At 53.2% G+C, this 20,305-nt stretch overlaps 2 protein-coding genes across 7 annotated transcripts in view; one reads left to right on the top strand and one right to left on the bottom strand.

Annotated features, from left to right (window-relative positions):
* Window positions 1-2,578, bottom strand: part of TCN2 (transcobalamin 2) — a 33,859-nt gene extending 31,281 nt beyond the window's left edge. For 3 of the 4 annotated variants that reach the window (XM_032602707.1, XM_032602706.1, XM_032602705.1), the window contains exon 1: window positions 2,494-2,578. The gene's annotated coding sequence lies outside the window, so the exon portion shown is untranslated. The remainder of the gene's footprint in view (window positions 1-2,493) is intronic. The other variant, XM_032602708.1, reaches the window with a different exon arrangement.
* A 50-nt stretch (window positions 2,579-2,628) lies between these two features.
* PES1 (pescadillo ribosomal biogenesis factor 1) lies at window positions 2,629-18,512 on the top strand. Of its 3 annotated transcripts, none has more exons than XM_032603169.1 (15): window positions 2,629-2,962; window positions 5,566-5,645; window positions 8,170-8,323; window positions 9,476-9,585; window positions 11,000-11,171; window positions 11,256-11,345; window positions 13,791-13,907; window positions 14,026-14,100; window positions 14,301-14,390; window positions 14,543-14,670; window positions 15,062-15,187; window positions 15,320-15,504; window positions 15,969-16,132; window positions 16,273-16,434; window positions 17,990-18,512. In XM_032603169.1, exons 1-15 carry the CDS (start codon window positions 2,939-2,941, stop codon window positions 18,071-18,073), a joined length of 1,761 nt encoding a protein of 586 aa, XP_032459060.1. In that variant the 5' UTR covers window positions 2,629-2,938; the 3' UTR covers window positions 18,074-18,512. The 3 variants fall into 3 exon arrangements, with proteins under 3 accessions (XP_032459060.1, XP_032459059.1, XP_032459061.1); XM_032603168.1 differs by having other exon boundaries at window positions 2,855-2,962; window positions 14,540-14,670; XM_032603170.1 differs by lacking the exon at window positions 5,566-5,645 and having other exon boundaries at window positions 2,886-2,962.
* Window positions 18,513-20,305: the final 1,793 nt, after the last annotated feature.

Genomic DNA, 20,305 nt, shown 5'->3' on the forward strand with positions numbered 1-20,305 from the left:
GGTCTATTTTTGCTTTGCACCTGTGCACTGAGCCAAACTGTCCAGAAACCAAGCTTGAGTCTTTTCCTCCTCGTTTTCAGCTAGTCATATGGGACCTCCATACAGGCTTAGGGGCAAACAGGGAAGGGATTTTGGAGCAACTGTTGTGTGCAATAGGGGTCCTAGGCTACTCGCTCATGCAGCTTACTTGTGTCCTCTGGTCCCAGGAGGGCTTGATTATATTTACAATGACCTCTGCTGGGCCCATTTACTTTTATTCCTCACTGGGTCCAAAATAACCCAACTCATAATTGGAAGTTCTGAACTTGGTCACTTGATGACCAATGGCCAACTGTTTTATACCAGGGCTCAGTAACAAGCCAGCAGGTATTTCTTCAATGGTGTACACTTCTCTGCAGTAGGTGGCATGACCTTGCCCAAGAATTCCAGAGTTCTGCATTGTGATTCTCCCACTGGGGCTTGCCATAAGCTCTATACTGAATCTTTCCCTCCGCTGACTCCAGCAACACCATAGGGTCTGCTGGATCCGATGGTCCAAGTGGGGCACGGTTTGCTCTGCAGCCAGGACCTGCTTCAGAGCCCTCTCTACATGTCCTGTCTGATCAGCATGATATCAGTGTAACAGATCAGTGTCACATCTGTGGGCTGTTCCAATGATCCAGATCTCTTCAGACTAGTATTATAACAGAGGGCAGGAGAGTTAACATAGCCCCAACGTAAAACTAAATGAATATTATTGTCAGTTCCATGAGAATGAGAAGTGTTTCTGATCCTCTTTATTTTTTGGCCACACCACGCAGCATGTGGGGTCTTAGTTACCAGACCAGGGATCGAACCCAGGCCCCCTGCATTGGAAGCGTGGAGTCTTAACCACTGGACCGCCAGGGAAGTCCTGATCCTCTTTTCTAAGTGGAATGTAAAAGAATGAACTTGCTAAATCAATGGCAACAAACCATATACCTCAAGCCTTATTAATCTGCTCTAGCAATGAAACAATTTCAAGCGCATCAATTGTGATCAGGGCTATCACTTGCTTGAGTTCACAGTAATCTATAGTCATTCTCCAGAATCAATCCAGTTTCTACAGGTACCAGACTGATGAATTAAACAGAGATGTGATAGAGACCACCACCTCTGCACCTTTTATAACTTTCATGGTGGCACCAATCTTTGCCATCCTTCCTTCTCTCCTGCCCCACTTCTGGAACACTCCTTGGTCTTCTGCTGGGAGCACCACATGACCCTGGTTTTCCTCACACCTCTCTGGCAAGTTCATTCAATGTTCTGCCAGCTCACCTTCCCCTAGCTGGTTTTCATTTCATTTCATTTTTCACTGTTTGTAGAATCACTCGGTTTTTACTTTACTTTAGCTTTAATTGAAAGTACATAATAAAATGCACATTGTTCAAAACAAGCACTAGCCAGTGTTTAATGTCTGTATTTACCTTTAAAGGGTGAGTTCTATCACTACAACTTTGGGTCAGGTCACATTCACAGGGCCTCAATTTAAAAATTTTGAGGCAGGGGCTTCCCTGGTGGCGCAGTGGTTGAGAGTCCGCCTGCCAATGCAGGGGACACGGGTTCGTGCCCGGGTCAGGGAAGATCCCACGTGCCACGGAGCAGCTAGGCCCGTGAGCCATGGCTGCTAAGCCTGCGCGTCTGCAGCCTGCGCTCAGCAACAGGAGAGGCCACATATGTGAGAGGCCCGCGTACCAAAAAAAAAAAATGAGGCAAACTTGTGACTTCCCTGGTGGTCCAGTGGTAAAAAGTCCACCCTACAATGCAGGGGACACAGGTTCGATCCCTGGTCAGGGAACTAAGATCCCACACGCTGAGGGGCAACTAAGCCAGTGAGCCACAACTACGGAGCTCTCGCGCCTCATCTAGAGCCCAAGTACCGCAAACTACAGAGCCTACACGCTCTGGAACCAGAGCGCCACAACTAGAGAGAGAAAAACCCTCATGCCGGAACTAGCGAGAAGCCCACGCACCACGACCGGGAGCCTGTGAGCTACAACGAAAGATCCCCCATGCCTCAGTGAAGATCCCATGTGCCGCAGCAGTCAAAAATAACTTAAATAATAAATAAATAAAAATTTGAGGCAATCTCCAAATGGAGTTTAGAGGCCTGAAAGAAGAAAACATCAAATTTTACAAATTGTACCTGCTTCCCAGACCACACCACTTGGTGTGAATATTTGTATAAATTTGTAATTATTCTTTGAGGAACACACTACGAAATTTGTGTATACATATTAAAAGCTCAAAACGTCTTAAATGTTTATTTTAAATATACCACGAGTTCTGTAATTCTGCTTGGTCTTTCGTCATTTTTCAACCCTCCGCTAAGGCTCAGAAAATATAAGTGGCCTCTCGAGTCTCTCCACCCCTGTGAAGAAAAAAGTCTGCTTTTGCTCTGTTTATCCCGGTAACAGCGAATGGACAAAAGCAAAAGCCAATAGCCACCGGCGAAGCGCTCCCAGCTTCACTTACCGCCGAGGCGGCCTCTCAAGGGAGACTCGTACTCGCTCACCTCGGAGTGCTTCTCCCCTCTGCATCCCAGAAGGCGCTGCGTCACCTCTAAGTCTTCCGCCCCCTTCCATCCCAACAGGCAACGGGGCTTATAACGTCCAGCGCTCGTCATCAGGATGATTATAGAAATGCCTGAATACACGCCCATGCTTAAACATTAAAAATGTCTGTAACAGGCTCACCGATGAGAAAGAGCCCAAAAGATATGTCTTAGCGATTTTTTTTTCAGAGGATTTAGTTTTAATCTCTGGGATAAAAATTCCATCTTTCAGTAGACTCGCTCAGGCACCTCCTTGGACAGCACGCGCAGGCCGGCGGCGTGGGGGCCTCGGGGCCCTAGGCAGGGCAAGTGCGAGAGGAACTGGTGGTGTCTACGCGGTGCTTGTAGATCCTTCTGCGTGGAGCCATGGGAGGCCTGGAGAAGAAGAAGGTGATGGGCGAGAGGCCGGGGCGGGTCTGGGGCAGGGGGGACGGGGGTGCCTCAGGGGATAGGAGACGGGAGCGATGGGGCCCGGGGACTGCGCCTTTCTCCGGCCTTGGATCCTCGTGGGTGCAGAAGCGGCTGGGATCAACGCGACAGGAGACAGCAGGCAGAAGGGGTTCGAGGATGGGCGAGGACGGCAGTACTTGTTCTGTAAAATAGGGGAAAGAATCCTGGAGTAGAGCTGTGAAAGAGCGTTGAGATTACCAAGCAAAGCTGCACCCCAAAACAGGCCGAGCCGGAGGATAACTTTACTGAAAGTGATGAACATTACGTAGAGCTCACCATTATTTCGAGCTCATCATCTCTAAAACTTGTGACTCCCTTTTCTGCTGAATCAGGCCTTGTCCTGGACATTGGGGATGGGAGACATAAACAACTAGTTGTGATCCCTGCATTCGTGGAGCTCACTTTCTAGTGGGGAAGTTGGACACTAAAGTAAATACCGAAATAAAACGATCACAAACAAGCCTGGCAGCGGAAACTAAGTGCCAAGGCCTTCGGGTGGAAAAGGCTGGCTGTGTGCAAGAAATTAAAGGATATCAGCTTGGCTGGGGTATAGTAAACCAAGAGAAGAGTGGCATCTGGTGAAGTTGCGGTTGGACAGGGACCAGGTCATGCAAGGCCTGTCAGGCACAGTGAGACTGATTTTATTCAAAAAGCAGTAAGAATCAACTGAAGGGGGAGTAATATCCGTTTTTCAAGGAGTTGTTTTTGTTGCTGTATGGAGAATCACCTTGATGGCATGAAGAGATTAGAGAGGGGATGGGGATGAGGATGAGGAAGATGTAGTTGCCTCGATTGTCTCTGTCAGCTGGAAAGTTCCTGCTGCCAATCTGTTTTTAATCCAGCTATTGAGCTAAGTGCTAGTGATTGGAACTACAAAGATATAACATTGAAAACCTGACTTTGAGGTACAGGTGCAGATATGTAAACAAATCATGACGGTTTTTGTCGTTGTTGTTTGTTTGTTTTGTTTTGGCCACGCCCAGCGTCTTGCGGGATGGAACCCGGGCCCCATGCAATGGAAGCTCGGAGTCCTAACCACTGGACCACCAGGGAAGTCCCAACAAATCATGACAGTTTTTAAAGCAGGGTTTCACAACTGTTTTGACATTTTGAGCCAGATAACTGTTGTGGGGAGGGTTGTCCTGTGTGTTGTGGGATGTTTAGCAGCATTCCTGGCCTCTTACCCCCTAGGTGCCAATAGCATCTAACAGCCCAAAATGCTGAATACACCGCCATACACCCAGGGAGTAAAGTCACCCCAGTTGACTTTAATTATCCCTTTAATGTTTGAAAGAATAAGAATGGTGACAGTGTAGGGCAATAGAAAACAATTTTAATGAAAGAATGAAAGCAACTTCCCTAAGGCAGTCTGAAAGTCGTCTTTGTACCCTCAGAACTTGGCGCGGGCCTGATCCCCAGTAGACAATAAACGTCTAAAGGGAAGAATGAATGAAGGGCATGTTTCGTGACTGTGGGATTATTCATAAACATACCCCTCAGAAGGCTACAGGTTTGTCCCTTTAGAGCTGGACCTGGCCATTGAGGCCTATGCTGTCTTAATCCAGAGGAAGACCTCGTTTGGGAAGGACGTGCTTGGTTAGCATTGCAGGGAGCTGGTACAGTGCACTGCTGCTCTATCAGGGATACAGACGTGTGAGTGTGAGGCAGCGTCTTAGCACCACAGATGTCCAGATGGTTGCACAACACAACATGCCCTTTGGGTGCCGGTAGAGACCAGGCCTTTTGTCTTTATTACCTCCTAGCATCTAGCTAAACACTTGGAACATAGTAGAGGTCTTGTGATTGTCTGTTGAATGAATGAGCAAGGAGAGAGGCTGTGTGGCTTAGAGTGTGCATTTTCAACTGGATGGTGTCATCCCGAAGGGAACAGAAATTGGTTGGGGGACATCTTAGACATTACAATGATGTGTAGCCTCAGAAGGACCACATTACAGAAACATCTACAGTGTACCTGTGGTATTAACATTTTATGGGGCTGTGAGAGAGGGTGATTTTAGGGGAGAAAAGGTCTAAAAAGGCCTCTGGTGGTGGAGGGGTGGTTATAATGAAAAAGAAGTTGAGAACACTGGCTTAGTGGATGAGACACTCAGGTTCTGGACTTGGACCTAGGTCTGAATCCAGCCCCAGCTCTTAAAAAGCTATGTGACCTGGGCAGATTATTTTACTTAGCCTGTTTTCCTCCCTTGTGAAATGAGAATTTTAATGGCACCCACCTCACAGTGTTGTGGGGATTAAATGAATAATGTGTGCAAATCAGTAATCATAATGGTCAGTACTTACAGCCACTACTAAGTGCTTGGCATAGCACCTGATCCACAGCAACCTCATGGTCCTGCATCGTGCAGATGTATGTGTCCTCCTCTGTGCTGACAACTGCAGGGACAGTGCAGGAGCGCTCCGTCCCCACAGCCTCTTGGCCATTTATCCAGAGTGATAGTCGCCTCTTGCATGAGCAATGTCCAGAGGTTGCTCTCCGTCATTGTAATCATTGCTAATGGAGAATTGATTTTATCCTCCCCAAGTATGAACGAGGCTCTGCTACCAACTACATCACCCGAAACAAAGCCCGGAAGAAGCTGCAGCTGAGCCTGGCCGACTTCAGGTGAGGTTGGAGAGGAGAGGGGGACTTCGGGTGCCTGGCCAGTGAAAACTCAGCCACATCCCTCTCTTAACTGCACTGCTGCAAACTCTGTCTGGGATTCTGCTATTCCTTCTCTTTCTTACCTGGCTTTGCTTTAGTGAGCTGTGCTTTGCCAGGTGTGGTCCACGGGGAAGCTGGAGAACTGGGTCATGTCACCCTGAGTCATCAAAATGGGCCCACTGGTACAATGCACTGCTGCTCTCTTATCTGGGTCTTTGTCACCCATCCTCTCCCTTCTGGCAGTAGTGACCCCTGATCCTGCAGCTTGTGGTTCTCAGCTCCTTGGAGAGTCCAGTCCAGACTCTTCCACAGCCTGCGTCCTGCTGCCTGGCTCACTTTTCATCTTCCAAACGCACCCAGCACTTCCCACTCTTACAGCCGCTGTCCTTCTTAAGATTCTCTTCCCTCTGCCCTTTATAGGCAGACCTTGGAGATGTTGTGGATTCAGTTTCACACCATTGCAATAAAATGAATATCACAATGAAGCGGTTTCCCAGTGCATATAAAAGTTACATTTACACTATACTGTAGTCTATTAAGTGTGCAGTAGTTTTATGTCTAAAAGAAATGAACATGCATTAATTTAAAATACTTCATTGCTAAAAAATGCTAATCATTATCTGAGCATTCAGTGAGTGGTAATCTTTTTGCTGGTGGAGGGTCTTGCCTCGATGTTGATGGCTGCCGACTGATAAAGGGGGTGGTTGCTGAAGGCTGGGCTGGCTGTGACAGTTTTTTTTTTTTTTTTTTTTTTTTTTTTTTTTGCGCTACGCAGGCCTCTCACTGTTGTGACCCCTCCCATTGCGGAGCACAGGCTCCAGATGCACAGGCTCAGCAGCCATGGCTCACGGGCCTAGCCACTCCACGGCACGTGGGATCTTCCTGGACCAGGGCTCGAACCCGTGTCCCCTGCATTGGCAGGTGGATTCTTAACCACTGCACCACCAGGGAAGCCCCTGACATTGTTTTTTGTAAACAGATGTGCTGTTATCCAGGCTTTGTTGTCCACTTATAGAGCACAGGCAGAGTAGATTTTAGCATAATTCTTAAGGGCCCCAGGATTTTCAGAATGGTGAATGAGCATTGGCTTCACCTTAAAGTCACCAGCTGTGTTATCCCATAACAAGAGAGTCAGCCTGTCCTTTGAAATTTTGAAGCCAGGCATTGACTTCTCTCTAGCTAGAAAAGTCCTAGAAGGCATCTTCTTCTAATATAAGGCTGTTTCATCAACATTGAAAATCTGTTGTTTAGTTAATTATCTTAGCTAGATCTGGATAACTTGCTGCAGCTTCTACATCAGCACTTGCTGCCTCACCTTGTACTTTCATGTCCTGGAGATGGCTTCTTTCCTTAAAGCTCATGAACCATCCTCTGCTAGCTTCAGACTTCATCCTGCAGCTTCCTTACTTCTGTCAGCCTTCATAGAATTGAAGAGAGTTAGAGTCTTGCTCTGGATTAAGCTTTGGCTTAAGGGAATGTTGTGGCTGGTTTGATCTTCTGTCCAGACCACTAAAACTTTATACCAACAATAAGGCTGTTTTGCTTTTTTATCGTTTATGTGTTCACGGGAATAGCTCTTTTAATTTCCTTCAAGGGCTTTTCCTTTGCATTCACAACTTGGCTGGCTGCAGTGCAAGAAACCTAGTTTTCGACCTGTCTTGGCTTTTACCATGCCTTCCTCACTAAGCTTAATCATTTCTAGCTTTTGATTTAAAGTGAGAGATGTGGGACTCTTCCTTTCACTTGAACACTTAGAGGCCACTGTAGGGTTATTTGTTGACCTCATATCAATATTGTGTCCCAGGGAGTAGAGAGGCCTGAGTAGAGGGAGAGAGACTGGGGAATGGCAGATCGGGTGGAGCAGTCAGAACACACACAACATTTATTGATGAAGTTCACCATCTTGTCTGGGTGCTATTAGTGGTGCCCCCAAAATGATTACAATAGCAACATCAAAGATCACTGATCACAGATCGCTATAACAAATATAATAATGATGAAATAGTTTGGAAATATTGAGAGAATTCCAAAAATGTGACACAGAGACATGAAGGTGAGCAAATGTTGGAAAAATGGCGCTGATAGACTTGCTCAATGCAGGGTTGCACAAACTTTCAATTTGTTTAAAAAAAAAAAAAGAAAATGCAATTACCTGCAAAGTGCAATAAAGTGAAATTCAATAAAATGAGGTATACCTCCGTGTGGCTGAAATGTTGATTTGTCAGCAAGGCCTTTCCTGACTCTCCTTGCTAAAAGAGGTACCTACCAGTTGGCCCCTGTCAGTATCCTGATTGTTTCCTTTCTGGTGCTTGGGACTGTCTGCACTATGTTTGTCGGGAACTTGTCACTGTCGGACTCCTGCACTAGAATGTGAGTTTTCCAAAGGGCAGGGCTCCTGTGTTCTCTGTTCACTGCAGTTTTCCAGGCCCAGCGTGCCCAGTGCTCAGCACGTTTGCTGATAGAAGGAGTGGCCTTTGTCTTCCAGGCGGCTGTGCATCCTGAAGGGCATTTATCCCCATGAACCCAAACACAAGAAGAAGGTCAACAAGGGCTCCACGGCAGCCCGAACCTTTTACCTTATCAAAGACATCAGATTCCTCCTCCATGAACCCATTGTCAACAAGTTCCGGGAGTACAAGGTGAGGCCTGGGCTCTAGGGTCTGGGTGGGGCCCTTCCCAGCTCTATGCAGACCCACTAACACTGACCTTGGGCAAATTGTTTGATCTCTCTGAGCAAGGCTGTACATACGGTGAGGTAATTCTACCTCAAAAGGGTGTCAGGGGGATTGACTGAGATCTTAGGTGTGGAAATCATTTACATAGAACCTGACCAATGATTAATGCGTTACCTGTCATACTTTTCCCCTGGTTCTTTTGGAGAAGGGTAAATATATTGCCTCTGAGGCAAAGATTGTGGTCTTTCAGGGGCTCTCTGGTGTGTTTTCTGCCCAAATAAACCACTCCTATTCAGGTTCTTTCTGGAATTGTTCCCAGGAGACCAAGCTTTTCATTCCTCAAATAGAAACGATTAAATGCTTAAATACTGCAGGGAAAGAAGAAACTTAATTATACCAAATGCAAATAATTGAAAGTAGACTGCTGTTACTGTAGCCTTTGCCAAGCAGCAGGGCCAGGCTGTGGGGTACAGCTGCTGGCAGCCCTCTCGCCAGAGCTGGCCGAGGTGGGTGGCTGGACCTGTCCTGCTGCTGGGTTTTCCAGACACCTCAGCTCATTGCACTGGAACTGGGCCCCTTGTGGGACTGGCTGTCTCAGAGCTGCTGTTTACAGTCTCAGCGCAGGTGGCCTCTGAGCCTCTGAAGAAGTGCTTGGGGGAGGCAGTTGGTCAGTTTAGAGGACTTTCTGGGGCCACCATTGGCCTCAACTACGTTTTCTCGTGTGGCCCAGCCACACACGTAGGCCCGAGGCTCGTTTCACACACATGCGGACTGGTGTTTCTGGCCCAGCCTCCTGGCCCTGGTCTGTCTCACTTCTCAGTTGGAAAATAGGGCTGAAAACGTTATACTTTCACGTAAACATGCGGAGTCAGCCCGTCTGAATGCTTATCCCTGTTCATCTGTCAGCGGGATGCAGTGGGGTGGCTCTGTCGTCAGTCTGGGTCAGGTTCGCTGCTCCGTGGAGGCGGCTGTTGTGCAAACCCCGGGCTGAGGGGGCAGATCGTGCCGGCAGACAGCCGTGGTCAGAGAGCCCTCCTGCCCCGAGCATCCCTCCTCCACGGAAGGGGTGTACGGGAGCCGTTGGCCCCACATCAGCGGTCTCCTCCTCTCTCCCAGGTGTTCGTCCGGAAGCTGCGGAAGGCCTATGGGAAGAGTGAGTGGAACACGGTGGAGCGGCTGAAGGACAACAAGCCCAACTACAAGCTCGACCACATCGTCAAGGAGCGGTGAGCCGGGGGTTCTGACCTGGTGCTGGGGGTACGGTGGGGAATGGGGCCGAGACCCTGCTCACAGAGCTGGCGTCCTGTTGGAGGAGACAGCCCAGAAAACAAACTGGCAAGTTGTTCTAATGGTTGCAAGTCCACACGAGTGCCACGAGGGATGCTCTCCAGGAAGGGAGCTGGAGGACGCACGTTAGTTACAGGCTTGTCAAAGGAGGTCTCTCGGGGGAGACAGTTGAGCCAGCCAGGGGAGGCATGGTTCAGGCAGAGCAAACAGCATGTGCAAATGCCCTGTGGTGAGAGAGAGCCAGAGTCCTGGGGGTATGCGTGGGGTGCATGGTCAGTCCTGGAAGCCGTGACTGGACACCTCTGATCTCAACTGTTTCTTGCCCATCCTTCTCAGCAGTTCCCGTCATTCGTTGACTAAATCAGTGGGGACACTTGGCAATGTCTGGAGGCACTTCTGCTTCTCCTGACTTGGATGGCAGGGGGTCTACTAGTATTTAATTAGTAGAGGCCAGGGATGCTGCTCAGCACCCTGTAGTGCACAGGACAGCCCCCACGACACGGGACAACCTGGCCCACAATGTCAGTGGTGGTAAGGTGCAGAAACTCTGGGCTAACTGAATGTTTGCCTTCTCTTGGTGGCTGTTGGCCCTGGGAACACTTAGCTCCAGGCTGGATGGACTTGGCTTCGTTGAGTCGGGCCAGCCATGGGCTAGCAGGGCAACAGCCTTGGCCTGGGAGCTCAACAGCAGGTGTTCTCACCCCAGCCCGTGGCCACGAGCTGGGCAGTCCGCGAACTGCTCCTGCTCCGAGCAGGTCCTCCTCTAACAGAGAGACGACGCGTATGACACAGCTGTCCTATGGAACAAATGAAAAAAAAAATGCGCAAGAAAAAAGCAAGTGTCTGGATTCATGTGCACGCTAGATGGCAGTATGGTGGCGTTCCCATTCTGCGTCACCTCCTTCTCCTCAGCCCTTGCTTAAGAAAGAATGGCCAGTGCTGTTTCTAGGAAAGGCCCGGGTTGTTGGGTTTGTCTGTGAGGTGCAGAGCGAGGAAACTTCGAGGCACAAGAGGGGGCTGATTGAGTCTTTGGCCTCTGAACCAGGAAACCAAGTGCCTCTCTTGTTCTGAGAGGTCCCTGCGGACCTTTCTTCTGTTTTGCTCTGTGTCTGAAGACCTGGCTGGCCCCTCCTGACTCAGATTTCTCTGACCTCAGAGCCAAGTGGGCACATTCCTGGTTCCGTGGTTTCTCCGGAAGCTGTGGGGAGGTTGGCGCTGCCAGGCCCCAGGGCGTTGCCCAGCTCCCTGTTCAGGAGGTGGCAGTGGCAGGGCCTGGGGTGGGGCAACGAGATCGGGGGCCCCTCAGAGCCCAGGCTGAGCGACCCTGTGAGCGCCACCCTCCTGGCCACGCAGGTACCCCACGTTCATAGATGCCCTGCGGGACCTGGATGACGCCCTCTCCATGTGCTTCCTCTTCTCCACCTTCCCACGGACCGGCAAGTGCCACGTGCACACCATCCAGCTGTGCCACCGGCTGGCCGTGGAGTTCATGCACTACGTCATCGCCGCCCGTGCCCTGCGCAAGGTGAGCCCCGGGGCCACCCACTGGGGCCCAGCCCCCCGCCCCGCACCCCCATGTCCTCACCACGCTGTCCCCCCTCCACCGCAGGTCTTCCTGTCCATCAAAGGCATTTACTACCAGGCCGAGGTGCTGGGCCAGCCCATCGTGTGGATCACGCCCTACACCTTCTCCCACGATGTGAGTGCCCACAGGGAAGGGTTGTGCAGGGACCGTTGCTCCCTCTCTGCTTCCTAGACAGAGATAATGGTGTGGGTGAAGGGGGACTCTTCCTGTCCTGCAGAACAAGCTGGGTTCCTGAGTGCCGGCCAGGGTGGTTGGGGGGGGTGTGGTACAGAATTGTAACAAGAGCCCGAGCCAGCCTGACTCCAGTACCTTCTAGCTGGTTGACCTTGGACGTGTTCCTTTACCTCTCTGTGCCCAGTTAATAACGTGCTTCCACCTTCTAAGCCTTGTTGTGAGGATTTGAGGGAAAAAACCTTTAAAAGTGACTGGTGCTTGGCCCTCGGGGGTTGCAGAACCAACAGTGAGCGGCCACCGGGGCCGAGCACTGCCTGTATACACGGCCCTGCCCTCCAACCTGCTGGGTGCTCACCCCGCTCTGCCACCCCCACTCCTGTGCCCCACCCAGAACTGGGGACTGGGTGAGATTGGGGAGGATGAGCACAAGAGGAGTACTACTTATTACTGGCACTATTTCTTACTCATCTTTCTTTTTAAGACTGTGAGAATTTTTGGCAGGATCCGTTGAGAGAAATCTTGGTTTGGCCTCCATATGGGGGTTGTTAGCCTCTAGTCTCCCACAGGGTCTCAGGCTTGGCGCCTGACTTATCCTGCTGTGGACCTGCATTTGGCCTTGCTTCCTGCTTGTGCCTTGAGTGAGAACTGGTGCCTTCAGTGGAGACTCAGCTGGATGGCAGGTTTGCTGGCCAGGCAGCGGGTGCTCCAGCATGAGCTGGTGGTCTGGGTCCCCTGGGCCACTGCTGATTACTCTGGGCTGGGGGCCACAGGCCGGAACCCCCGCTGAGTGCAGAGCAGCAGTGACAATTGGTGGCAGCCTGTGGTCTTTGTGGGTGAGAGGTGCTCGGCCCTCAGCAGTCTCTGTGCCCACTCCCTGGGGGCAGGCGTGTGTGCAAGTCTGTGCTCTTCCTTCTTCCCCTCTCTGTCCTTCCTCTCCTCTGTCCTTCCTGCCTTCTCTGCCCTGCCTTCCCTCCTTCCTCTCCGCCCCTCCCTCTCCTTCCTTCTCTCTGATGTCCCACCCCCTCACTGCTCAGACTGGTCTTTGTCTGTACTGCCAGTGGTGAATAGGGCCCTGTGGAGGCCGGCCTCCACACAGCTGGCCCTGGAGGAACGGGGGAAGGCACGGGCCACCCCTTCCTCCTTCCTCTCTGGCCAGGTCACTGCCGCTGCTTCCTCTCAGCAAGAGGATGGGGGACCAGCCCTGGGTCATAGTTGGGGCACCTGTGCAGCCAGTGCTGGGCTCCTGGCAGCAGGACCCAGGCAGATAGCGGGGCCCAGGGGGCTGCTGTGCTGTGGGGCAGTCACTGCTCACGTGCTCCCAGGCCCGTCGAAGGCCCTGGTGGTTGCTCATGGAAGGACTGAGGTATCAGTGGGGGACAGGTGGGGCACCTCTTGGCCCCTTTACCCCCACAGCCCAGTCACTGCCTGTTGGCAGGATGTAGAAACAGCTCAGCGTCACAGGCACACAGGCACAGAAGGGATGCTGTGATCATTACTGATTTCATCATTGCTTGGCATATCCCTCTGTCCAGGTCTCAGAAGTTGGCCAGGCTGGCCTGGCCTCTCTGGTATGCCAGGCAGTGCTGCTCAAGGGTCGCGACACTTTGGTTTGGGTCTCAGATCCTTGCCCTGTTTTGTTTTATCAACTCCTCAAGGTTTAAGACGAGCCCTCCCGTGTCCTCCGCTTGCTCTGTGTTTTTGCCCCAAGCAGGCAGCATTTCTCAGGAGCTCCCTGGGGCTGCGCCAGGCAGCTGCCCAGCCTGTCCTGGGTCCTCGGGTTGTGCCTTTGTCTCCGGCTCGGGCCCAAGGCAGGGTTGCTGAATGCTGAGTATCTGTCCGAAGGCTCCTGCCAGGGCTCATAGGTGCTGAGTACCGCCCGCCCACTACCCCCACCCAGGCAGGTGGGCTGATCCAGGGCCACCTTTCCCAGCCAGGCCCCCAGGTGCTCATGGCTGGCCCCAGAAAAGATGGTAAATGGAAATTACGGGATGGCTAAGGGAGCAGGTGTGGGCGGCCTCTGCAAGAACAGAAGTCTGCCTTGCAGGGTGAAGGGGAGAGCTGGGGCAGGGAGTGGGGGCACCAGCCTGTCCCGGGAACCTCGTGACAAAGGCTTCCCTCTTCTCACTCCTAGCATCCCCTTTATGGCACGGGGATCTGGCACTGGCCTCCAGGACAAGCCTTGGGACCCTTGTCCAGAGCCTCACTGGTGCCCAGAATGCTCCTGGGTAGGGCCATGCCACACAGCCTCTTCTCCTGGGGCAGAGCTCCGAAGGCGGGGCCACCCTGGAGGAGCTCCTGGTCCTTGGGCACCCGGAGCCCCCACCCCACATGGGTTGTCAGTGCCGTCTTTGCACCGACACTGCTGATGCATCTCTGTGTCCCCAGCACCCAACAGACGTGGACTACAGGGTCATGGCCACCTTCACCGAGTTCTACACTACCCTGCTGGGGTTCGTCAACTTCCGCCTCTACCAGTCGCTTAACCTGCACTACCCTCCCAAGGTAGGCCCCAGCCCAGCCCAGCCCCTCCTCCTCACTGGGCAGAGGCCACGGCCTCTCTCCCCACGTGGAGGTGGGGGCTGGGGCAGCCTCTTCCTCTGACCTTCCCCTTGCCTCCCAGCTTGAGGGTCAGGCCCATGCAGAAGCGAAGGCCAGCGAGGACACCTATGCTTTGGACTCCGAGAGCTCTATGGAGGTGAGAGAGGCTTACAGCGTTGGCCCTGCATCCCCCAAAAGGGTGGTTCCTGGCCTGGGGGTGGAGGCGGTCATGGCTAGATAGGTGGTCTCAGGGCTTAGCCTCAGAACTGAAACCCACTGATACCCGGCCAAGAACTGCCAGCGCTACCCCTCCCCACCCGCAAGCAGCATCCCTGAAACCCTGCTACTTTCCCACAGAAACTGGCCTCTCTCAGTGCCAGTCTGGCCCGTGTGGTGGTGCCTGCAGAGGAGGAGGAAGCTGAGGTGGATGAGTTTCCTGCTGATGGGGTGAGGACTGCGCTGCCCTCTGGAAGCGGGGGTTGGGGAGGCGGGCGGACTAAGGGGTTTAGAAGGAAGCTGGGGAGAGGCTCGTCTCCAGTCTCTGCTTCCAGTGGGGTGCAAGCAGGCCTGATAGTGTGAGCAGCCCCTTTTCTCAGCAGGAGATGGTGGCGCAGGAGGACTGCAGGAAGGAGCTGGAGGCTCAGGAAAAGCACAAGAAGCTCTTCGAGGGCCTGAAGTTCTTCCTGAACCGTGAGGTGCCCCGGGAGGCCCTGGCCTTTGTCATCAGGTGGGGAGCCTGACAGCACTGGCTCTGCCATACTGGGCTGGGTCCTGCCGTAGACAGCGCGGCCCTGGACGCCCATCGGTAACAATGGGCTGGCGTCAGTATCTGCTGCTTAGGGCTGTTGTGAGGATTCAACAAAATGGGTGTGGAAAACTCAGCACACCCCAAGCACGTGGAAAGCACCCATTAGAGGGCAGCTGGCATCACTTCCTCACCAGCTTAGGGCAGAAGGTCTCCCCTGGGCCAGCACTGGAGGCGTCGGCCGATTGGAAGGGGGGTTCCTGGGGTGGGGAGGGGACAGGTGTGTCCTAGGAGCGTGAGCTTGTGGGCCAGTGGGTTCCAGGGTGGGCACCTCATGCCTCAGTACCCTCATGGGCTCCCCCTGTGCCTGTAGGAGTTTTGGAGGGAACGTGTCCTGGGACAAATCTCTGTGCATTGGGGCCACATACGACGTCACAGACTCTGGCATCACCCACCAGATTGTCGACCGGCCTGGGCAACAGACCCCCGTCATCGGCAGGTAGGCCCCCAAGGCCCTCGTCTTCCTCCGCCTATTTGGGTTTCTGGGGGCGGAGGTCTGTCTCCAGGCCCCTGCAGATGCAGTGGGGTCTCGGGTGGCCCCCACGGCTTTCTCTGCCCTCACCCTGCGCAGGTACTACGTGCAGCCCCAGTGGGTGTTTGACTCTGTGAACGCCCGGCTCCTCCTCCCTGTGGCAGACTACTTTCCCGGGGTGCAGCTGCCTCCACACCTCTCGCCCTTCGTGTCAGAGAAGGAAGGCGATTATGTGCCCCCTGAGAAGCTGAAGTTGCTGGCCCTGCAGCGGGGAGAGCACCCAGGTGAGTGAAAGGGAGCTGGGCAGGGCCGGGTGGGCAGGCTCCTCCAGGCTGGCCTCGGCTCCGGGGGCTTCACCTGGCTGTTTCCCTTCTTGGCTACAAAGGTGGCAAGCTCCAGAGAACAGGGCAGCAGGGGTACAAAGCCCTTTAAACTCTCATCGGAGTAATGTGGCTTAGGAGGAGGAAACGTTTGTGTCTTATAATCCAGTGTTACTTGATGTCCAGAGTGACTGAGCAGAATGGTCTGGAAGTTCCACGGGAGGCAGCAGAGCTGAGGGGTTGGGGGCGTGGAGTTTGCTCTGAAGGCAGCTGGGCCTGTGGTGGAGGTGCCAGAGGGCCTGTGGTCGGGATGGCCCTGCTCTGCCTTTGGAACGTCTGTGCCAAAGAGGGTGGTGCCTGGCGCCAGTTCTCTCGCCACAAGGGGAAGAGCAGGCTCCCGGGTGTTCGTAATCCTTGGCTGTTTGTAGGAAATTTGAATGAATCTGAAGAGGAGGATGAGGAGGAAGATGATGAAGGTGATGGTGATGAAGAGGGAGGAAAAGAGGAGGAGGAAGAAGACAAGGAGGCTGGTTCGGAAAGGGAGGAAGAGGCCCGACTGACGGCCCCGGAGGAGCCGAGGATGGAGGGGAAGGTACCAGGGAGTTGATTGGGTTCTCGGCCTGGGAAGCAGCCCCACTGGCCACCCTGGTGCCAGAAGGATGGGAGCTAGGGGGCTGGAGGTAGAGGGTGGGGGTCAACCTGCATCCACAAGTGTCCCCACTGTGTCCCCAGAAGCCCAAGGTGATGGTGGGCACAGTGAAGCTGGAGGATAAGCAGCGGCTGGCCCAGGAGGAGGACAGTGAAGCCAAGCGCCTGGCCATCATGATGATGAAGAAGCGGGAGAAGTACCTTTACAACAAGATCATGTTTGGCAAGAGGCGCAAAATCCGCGAGGTGAGTCTCCCCGCTGCCTGAGGCTCCAGCTGGGGCCGCACAGCTGAGCTTCGAGGCCGGCTGGCTCTCCCGGGCAGTCTCTGGGCCCTTTTCTAGCATTTTTCTGACGTTGTCTGCCTGCCCTGGGCATCTTGGTGTCAGTCTCCTTCCTGCATCTGGTGGTTTCTGAGTCTGCTGGGATTGGGGGCCAGAGCTGCTGCAGCAGACTCGGGGCCTGCACTTCACAGAAGTGCATGAAGCTGGAGGGACTGTGGGAGGTTTGGGTTCAGCTTCTGTTTTGTTTCCTCTCATTCACAGAGCCACATATGCTCAATATAAAAGAAAAAAAAATTTTAAGAGAGTTCTGTGCATACCAGAACTTTGTAATGGACGCAGAAGTGGCTCACAGTCTTGCCCTTGGGGTGATCTGTAGTAATAGCCCCCCAGGTTTCTTTTGTGCATATAATAACACAGATGTTATTTGGGGGGCATTGTGCTACACATACAGGCAGAGCTGGTTTTATGGCACTTAGCTTTATTGCACTTCACAGATAACGAGTTTGTTACAGATGGAAGGTTTGTGGCAACTCTGTTGAACAAGTCTGTTTAGCACCATTTTTCCAGTATTTGCTCATTTCATGTCTCTGTGTCACCAGTGATGGTAATTCTCACAATATTTCTGACTTTTTCATTATTATTATATTTGTCATGGTGATTTGTGATCAATGTTCTTTGATGTTACTGTTGCAAAAAGACTATAATTCACTGAAGGCTCAGACGATGGTTAGGTTTTTTTAGCAATAACGTATTTTTTATTAACGTATATGCACGGTGTTTTTAGACATAATGCTATTGCCACTTAACAGACAACAGCATAGCATAAACAGAACTTTTATATGCCCTGGGAAACCAAAAAAATTCACGTGACTCCCTTTATTGCAGTATTCGCTTTATTGGGGCGGTGGGTGGAATCCAACCCACAATATCTCCAAGGTCTGCCTGTAGGTTGTTCTGCATGAACTGTCCGTGGCATCATACAGCGCATGGCCTGTTCCCTGCTGACAGGATTAGGTTGTCTCCCTTTTATAGTCGTTCTCAGAGAACAGTCCTGAGCACCTCTCTTCCTACCTCCAAGTGTCTCTGCAGGGTAAATTCTTAGGAGTGTAATTGCCAGGTTGAAAGGCCACCTGTTTTGGAATAGATAGTGCCACATGGCCCCGGGGAAGGACTGTTCCAGGTCGACCCCACCCTAGCAGCTCCTGGTGAAGGTTTGAATGGCCCCCAGCTTTCCCAGGTGAAGGGGGTCAGTGGGGCAGTTGCCTCCAGCCCTGGGAGCCTGCAATCCTCCTGACTTGCTGTGGGCCCATAACTTCACAGAGTCATAAAGGCAGGGGTGAAGGCACGGTTCCTCACCTGAGGCTCTTCAGAGGGGTTTGCTTTTTCCCCTTGGTAATTTGCCTGTTAGCTTTCCTGGAAGCTCTGCTTTTAAGGGGTGGCCTTGAGTGGCAGAAGGGGGAGTTCCCCTTCCCCAGCCTCCTCTCCCATCACAGCTTAATCCTCCCCTTCTTCCTCACAGGCCAACAAACTGGTGGAGAAGCGGAAAGCCCACGATGAGGCTGTAAGGTCTGAGAAGAAGGCCAAGAAGGCAAGGCCGGAGTGAGTGGCGGCAGCCTCGCCATGGGTGAGGCCAGCTCCCGGAGGCTGGACTTGGCACAGGGACCCAGAGGGCCTGGGCTTGGTGACAGACCAGCGTCTTTTCTGTTTTCATCCTTCTCCTCCCTCTGCCGGCCCTGGCCTCCTCTCAAGATCTCTGGCTGGGCCCATGGACAGCCCCAGCCTTGCTCGGATGGAGCTCCCTGCTGGTGGCTGGGCAGAGGAGAGGCCTCTGCCTCTCCTTGACCCCGTGATGCTCCCGGGGGTCAAGCGACACAGGGGGCGGGACCCGACCAGCCCCTCACTGACTGTTCCCATTCACCCTGGCTTTCTGCATCCCCTCCCCCACACGTACGGTTGTACCCACGATTTTCCCAGTGCTCTGATGCGGGGTAGGGTGGGGAAGCATTTGTTATTAAATGGCTGGAGTTCTGCAGCCAGTTGAATTCTGTGTTCATGAGTCTTTCTGGGGTTGGAGAAGGGCCACCTAGTGCTCCAGGTTGGCCAGCCCTCAGTATTCTCTGAGAGGAGCCGGTCACTGCTCGGAGCTTTCTGGCTGCCTGTGGATCCCTTGGGGTCCAAAGGTGCCAGAAGGTAGGCGCACATTCCAGCCCAGAGACTTTTCCTCTGTGAACCTGCTTCCTCACGAGTAAGCTAAGCATAGAAATTCTGGAGCCTTCCTCCCAGGCATGTGTGAAGGGTTCAGTGATAATGTTTCAGAGAGTCACTAGTGTCAGGTGTCTCGTAGGTAAAGTACTCAGCAAACACCAACCGTGATTGTCATCACTTCCTGCTGGAGTCAGCTCAGGCGGTAAAAGCCAGTGTCTGAAGGATCTATGGGGCCTGAGTTGAGGGTACCTAACTTTACCTTGTGGGCTTATGGGCAGAGCTGCCAAGGACCCCCAATGTGGCTTTGCCAGCAGCTGGACTTGTAACCCTGGCTGGGCCATCCTTATAGCTTCCCACTTGACCCTGGCAGTGCCCTTGCAGAGGCCCAAGGGGACATGCCCTTGCCTGGACTGCCGGTGCCTCATGGCAGAGCCAGGGCCACTCAACCCCTCCCAGGTCAGGCAGGGAGATTCTGAATGCCCCCCCAGGGTGCTCCTGTGGGCTGACTGCTCTCAGGAGCAGGGCCCAGGATGGGGAAGTATGGGTTTGGAACTGGGCTCCTCCTTTGCCAAATCTAGGCATTTGAGGGCCTTGGCCCTCTGCCCCTCACTCTGTAGAAGTGCCCAGGCTCTATAGAACTCTTTTGGGCAGTGTCTTCAGACCCAGCCTGTGCAGGGGGAAGGCAAGAGCTTGGGCAGCCTTTCTGGCTGAGGGAGTGGAGAACCTAGGGCTCCTGTCTCACTGGGCCTCGCCGTGGGTGTGCTGTGGGTATCAGAGAGAGATTATGTTCCACTCTGACATGCTTCATGGTGTGTGGGGGGGGGTGGTCTTCTAGAGTCAGGGACAGGGTCAGGGCCTCTGGAGCCAAAGTCTGCAGCCCTAGGGGATAACTTGGTCCTGCCTGGGTGTATGTACATCCCAGGGCCACGGCAGGGGTGCCAGGGCAAGGCCAGAGAGCGGGCCCATCAGATATGGAAAAATCCTGGACTTCCCTGGTGGCACAGTGGTTAAGGATCTGCCTGCCAATGCAGGGGACACGGGTTCGAGCCCTGGTCCAGTAAGATCCCACATGCTGTGGAGCAACTGAGCCTGTGTGCCACAACTACTGAGCCTGCGCTCTAGAGCCCACGAGCCACAACTATTGAGCCCTCATACCACAACTACTGAAGCCCGCGTGCCTAGAGCCCGTGCTCCGTTAGAAGCCACCGCAATGAGAAGTCCGCCCACTGCAATGAAGAGTAGCCCCTGCTCACCGCAACTAGAGAAAGCCTGCGCGCAGCAATGAAAACCCAACGCAGCCAAAAATAAATAGGAAAAAAAAAAAGATATGGAAAAGTCCCTGGCAGTCATGCTAATGTGGAATTTTCCCCATTCCGGAGTCGCCCAGTAATGGCAGGGGCAGTGGGGCTCTGACGTGGCTTATGCCCCACTGGGTGGCCAGCTGGTTTTGCACTGCCCACAGCTGGAGCTGAGCATTCTCAGCTCCAGGCAGGCACTAATCCCCATCCTTGGGCCTGCTCCTCTGGGGTGAAGGAGGGAAGCCTGGGACTGGAAAGAGATCCTGAATGCAGCACCTGCATCCTGATGGCGCTGTGCTCAGTGATGGGCACCTTGGAGAGGGGGGCGTCAG

Source organism: Phocoena sinus, chromosome 14 (genome assembly GCF_008692025.1).
Source record: "Phocoena sinus isolate mPhoSin1 chromosome 14, mPhoSin1.pri, whole genome shotgun sequence".
NCBI lineage: Eukaryota > Metazoa > Chordata > Mammalia > Artiodactyla > Phocoenidae > Phocoena > Phocoena sinus.

What these genes read in the sequence shown, in the direction of transcription:
- PES1 (XM_032603168.1), top strand. Translation starts at nt 2,939, where the DNA reads ATGGGAGGCCTGGAGAAGAAGAAG. An exon ending in ACAAGTTCCGGGAGTACAAG is followed by an intron (nt 8,324 to 9,475) that starts GTGAGGCCTGGG and finishes CCTCTCTCCCAG; the next exon opens with GTGTTCGTCCGGAAGCTGCG. An exon ending in GCCCTGGCCTTTGTCATCAG is followed by an intron (nt 14,671 to 15,061) that starts GTGGGGAGCCTG and finishes CTGTGCCTGTAG; the next exon opens with GAGTTTTGGAGGGAACGTGT.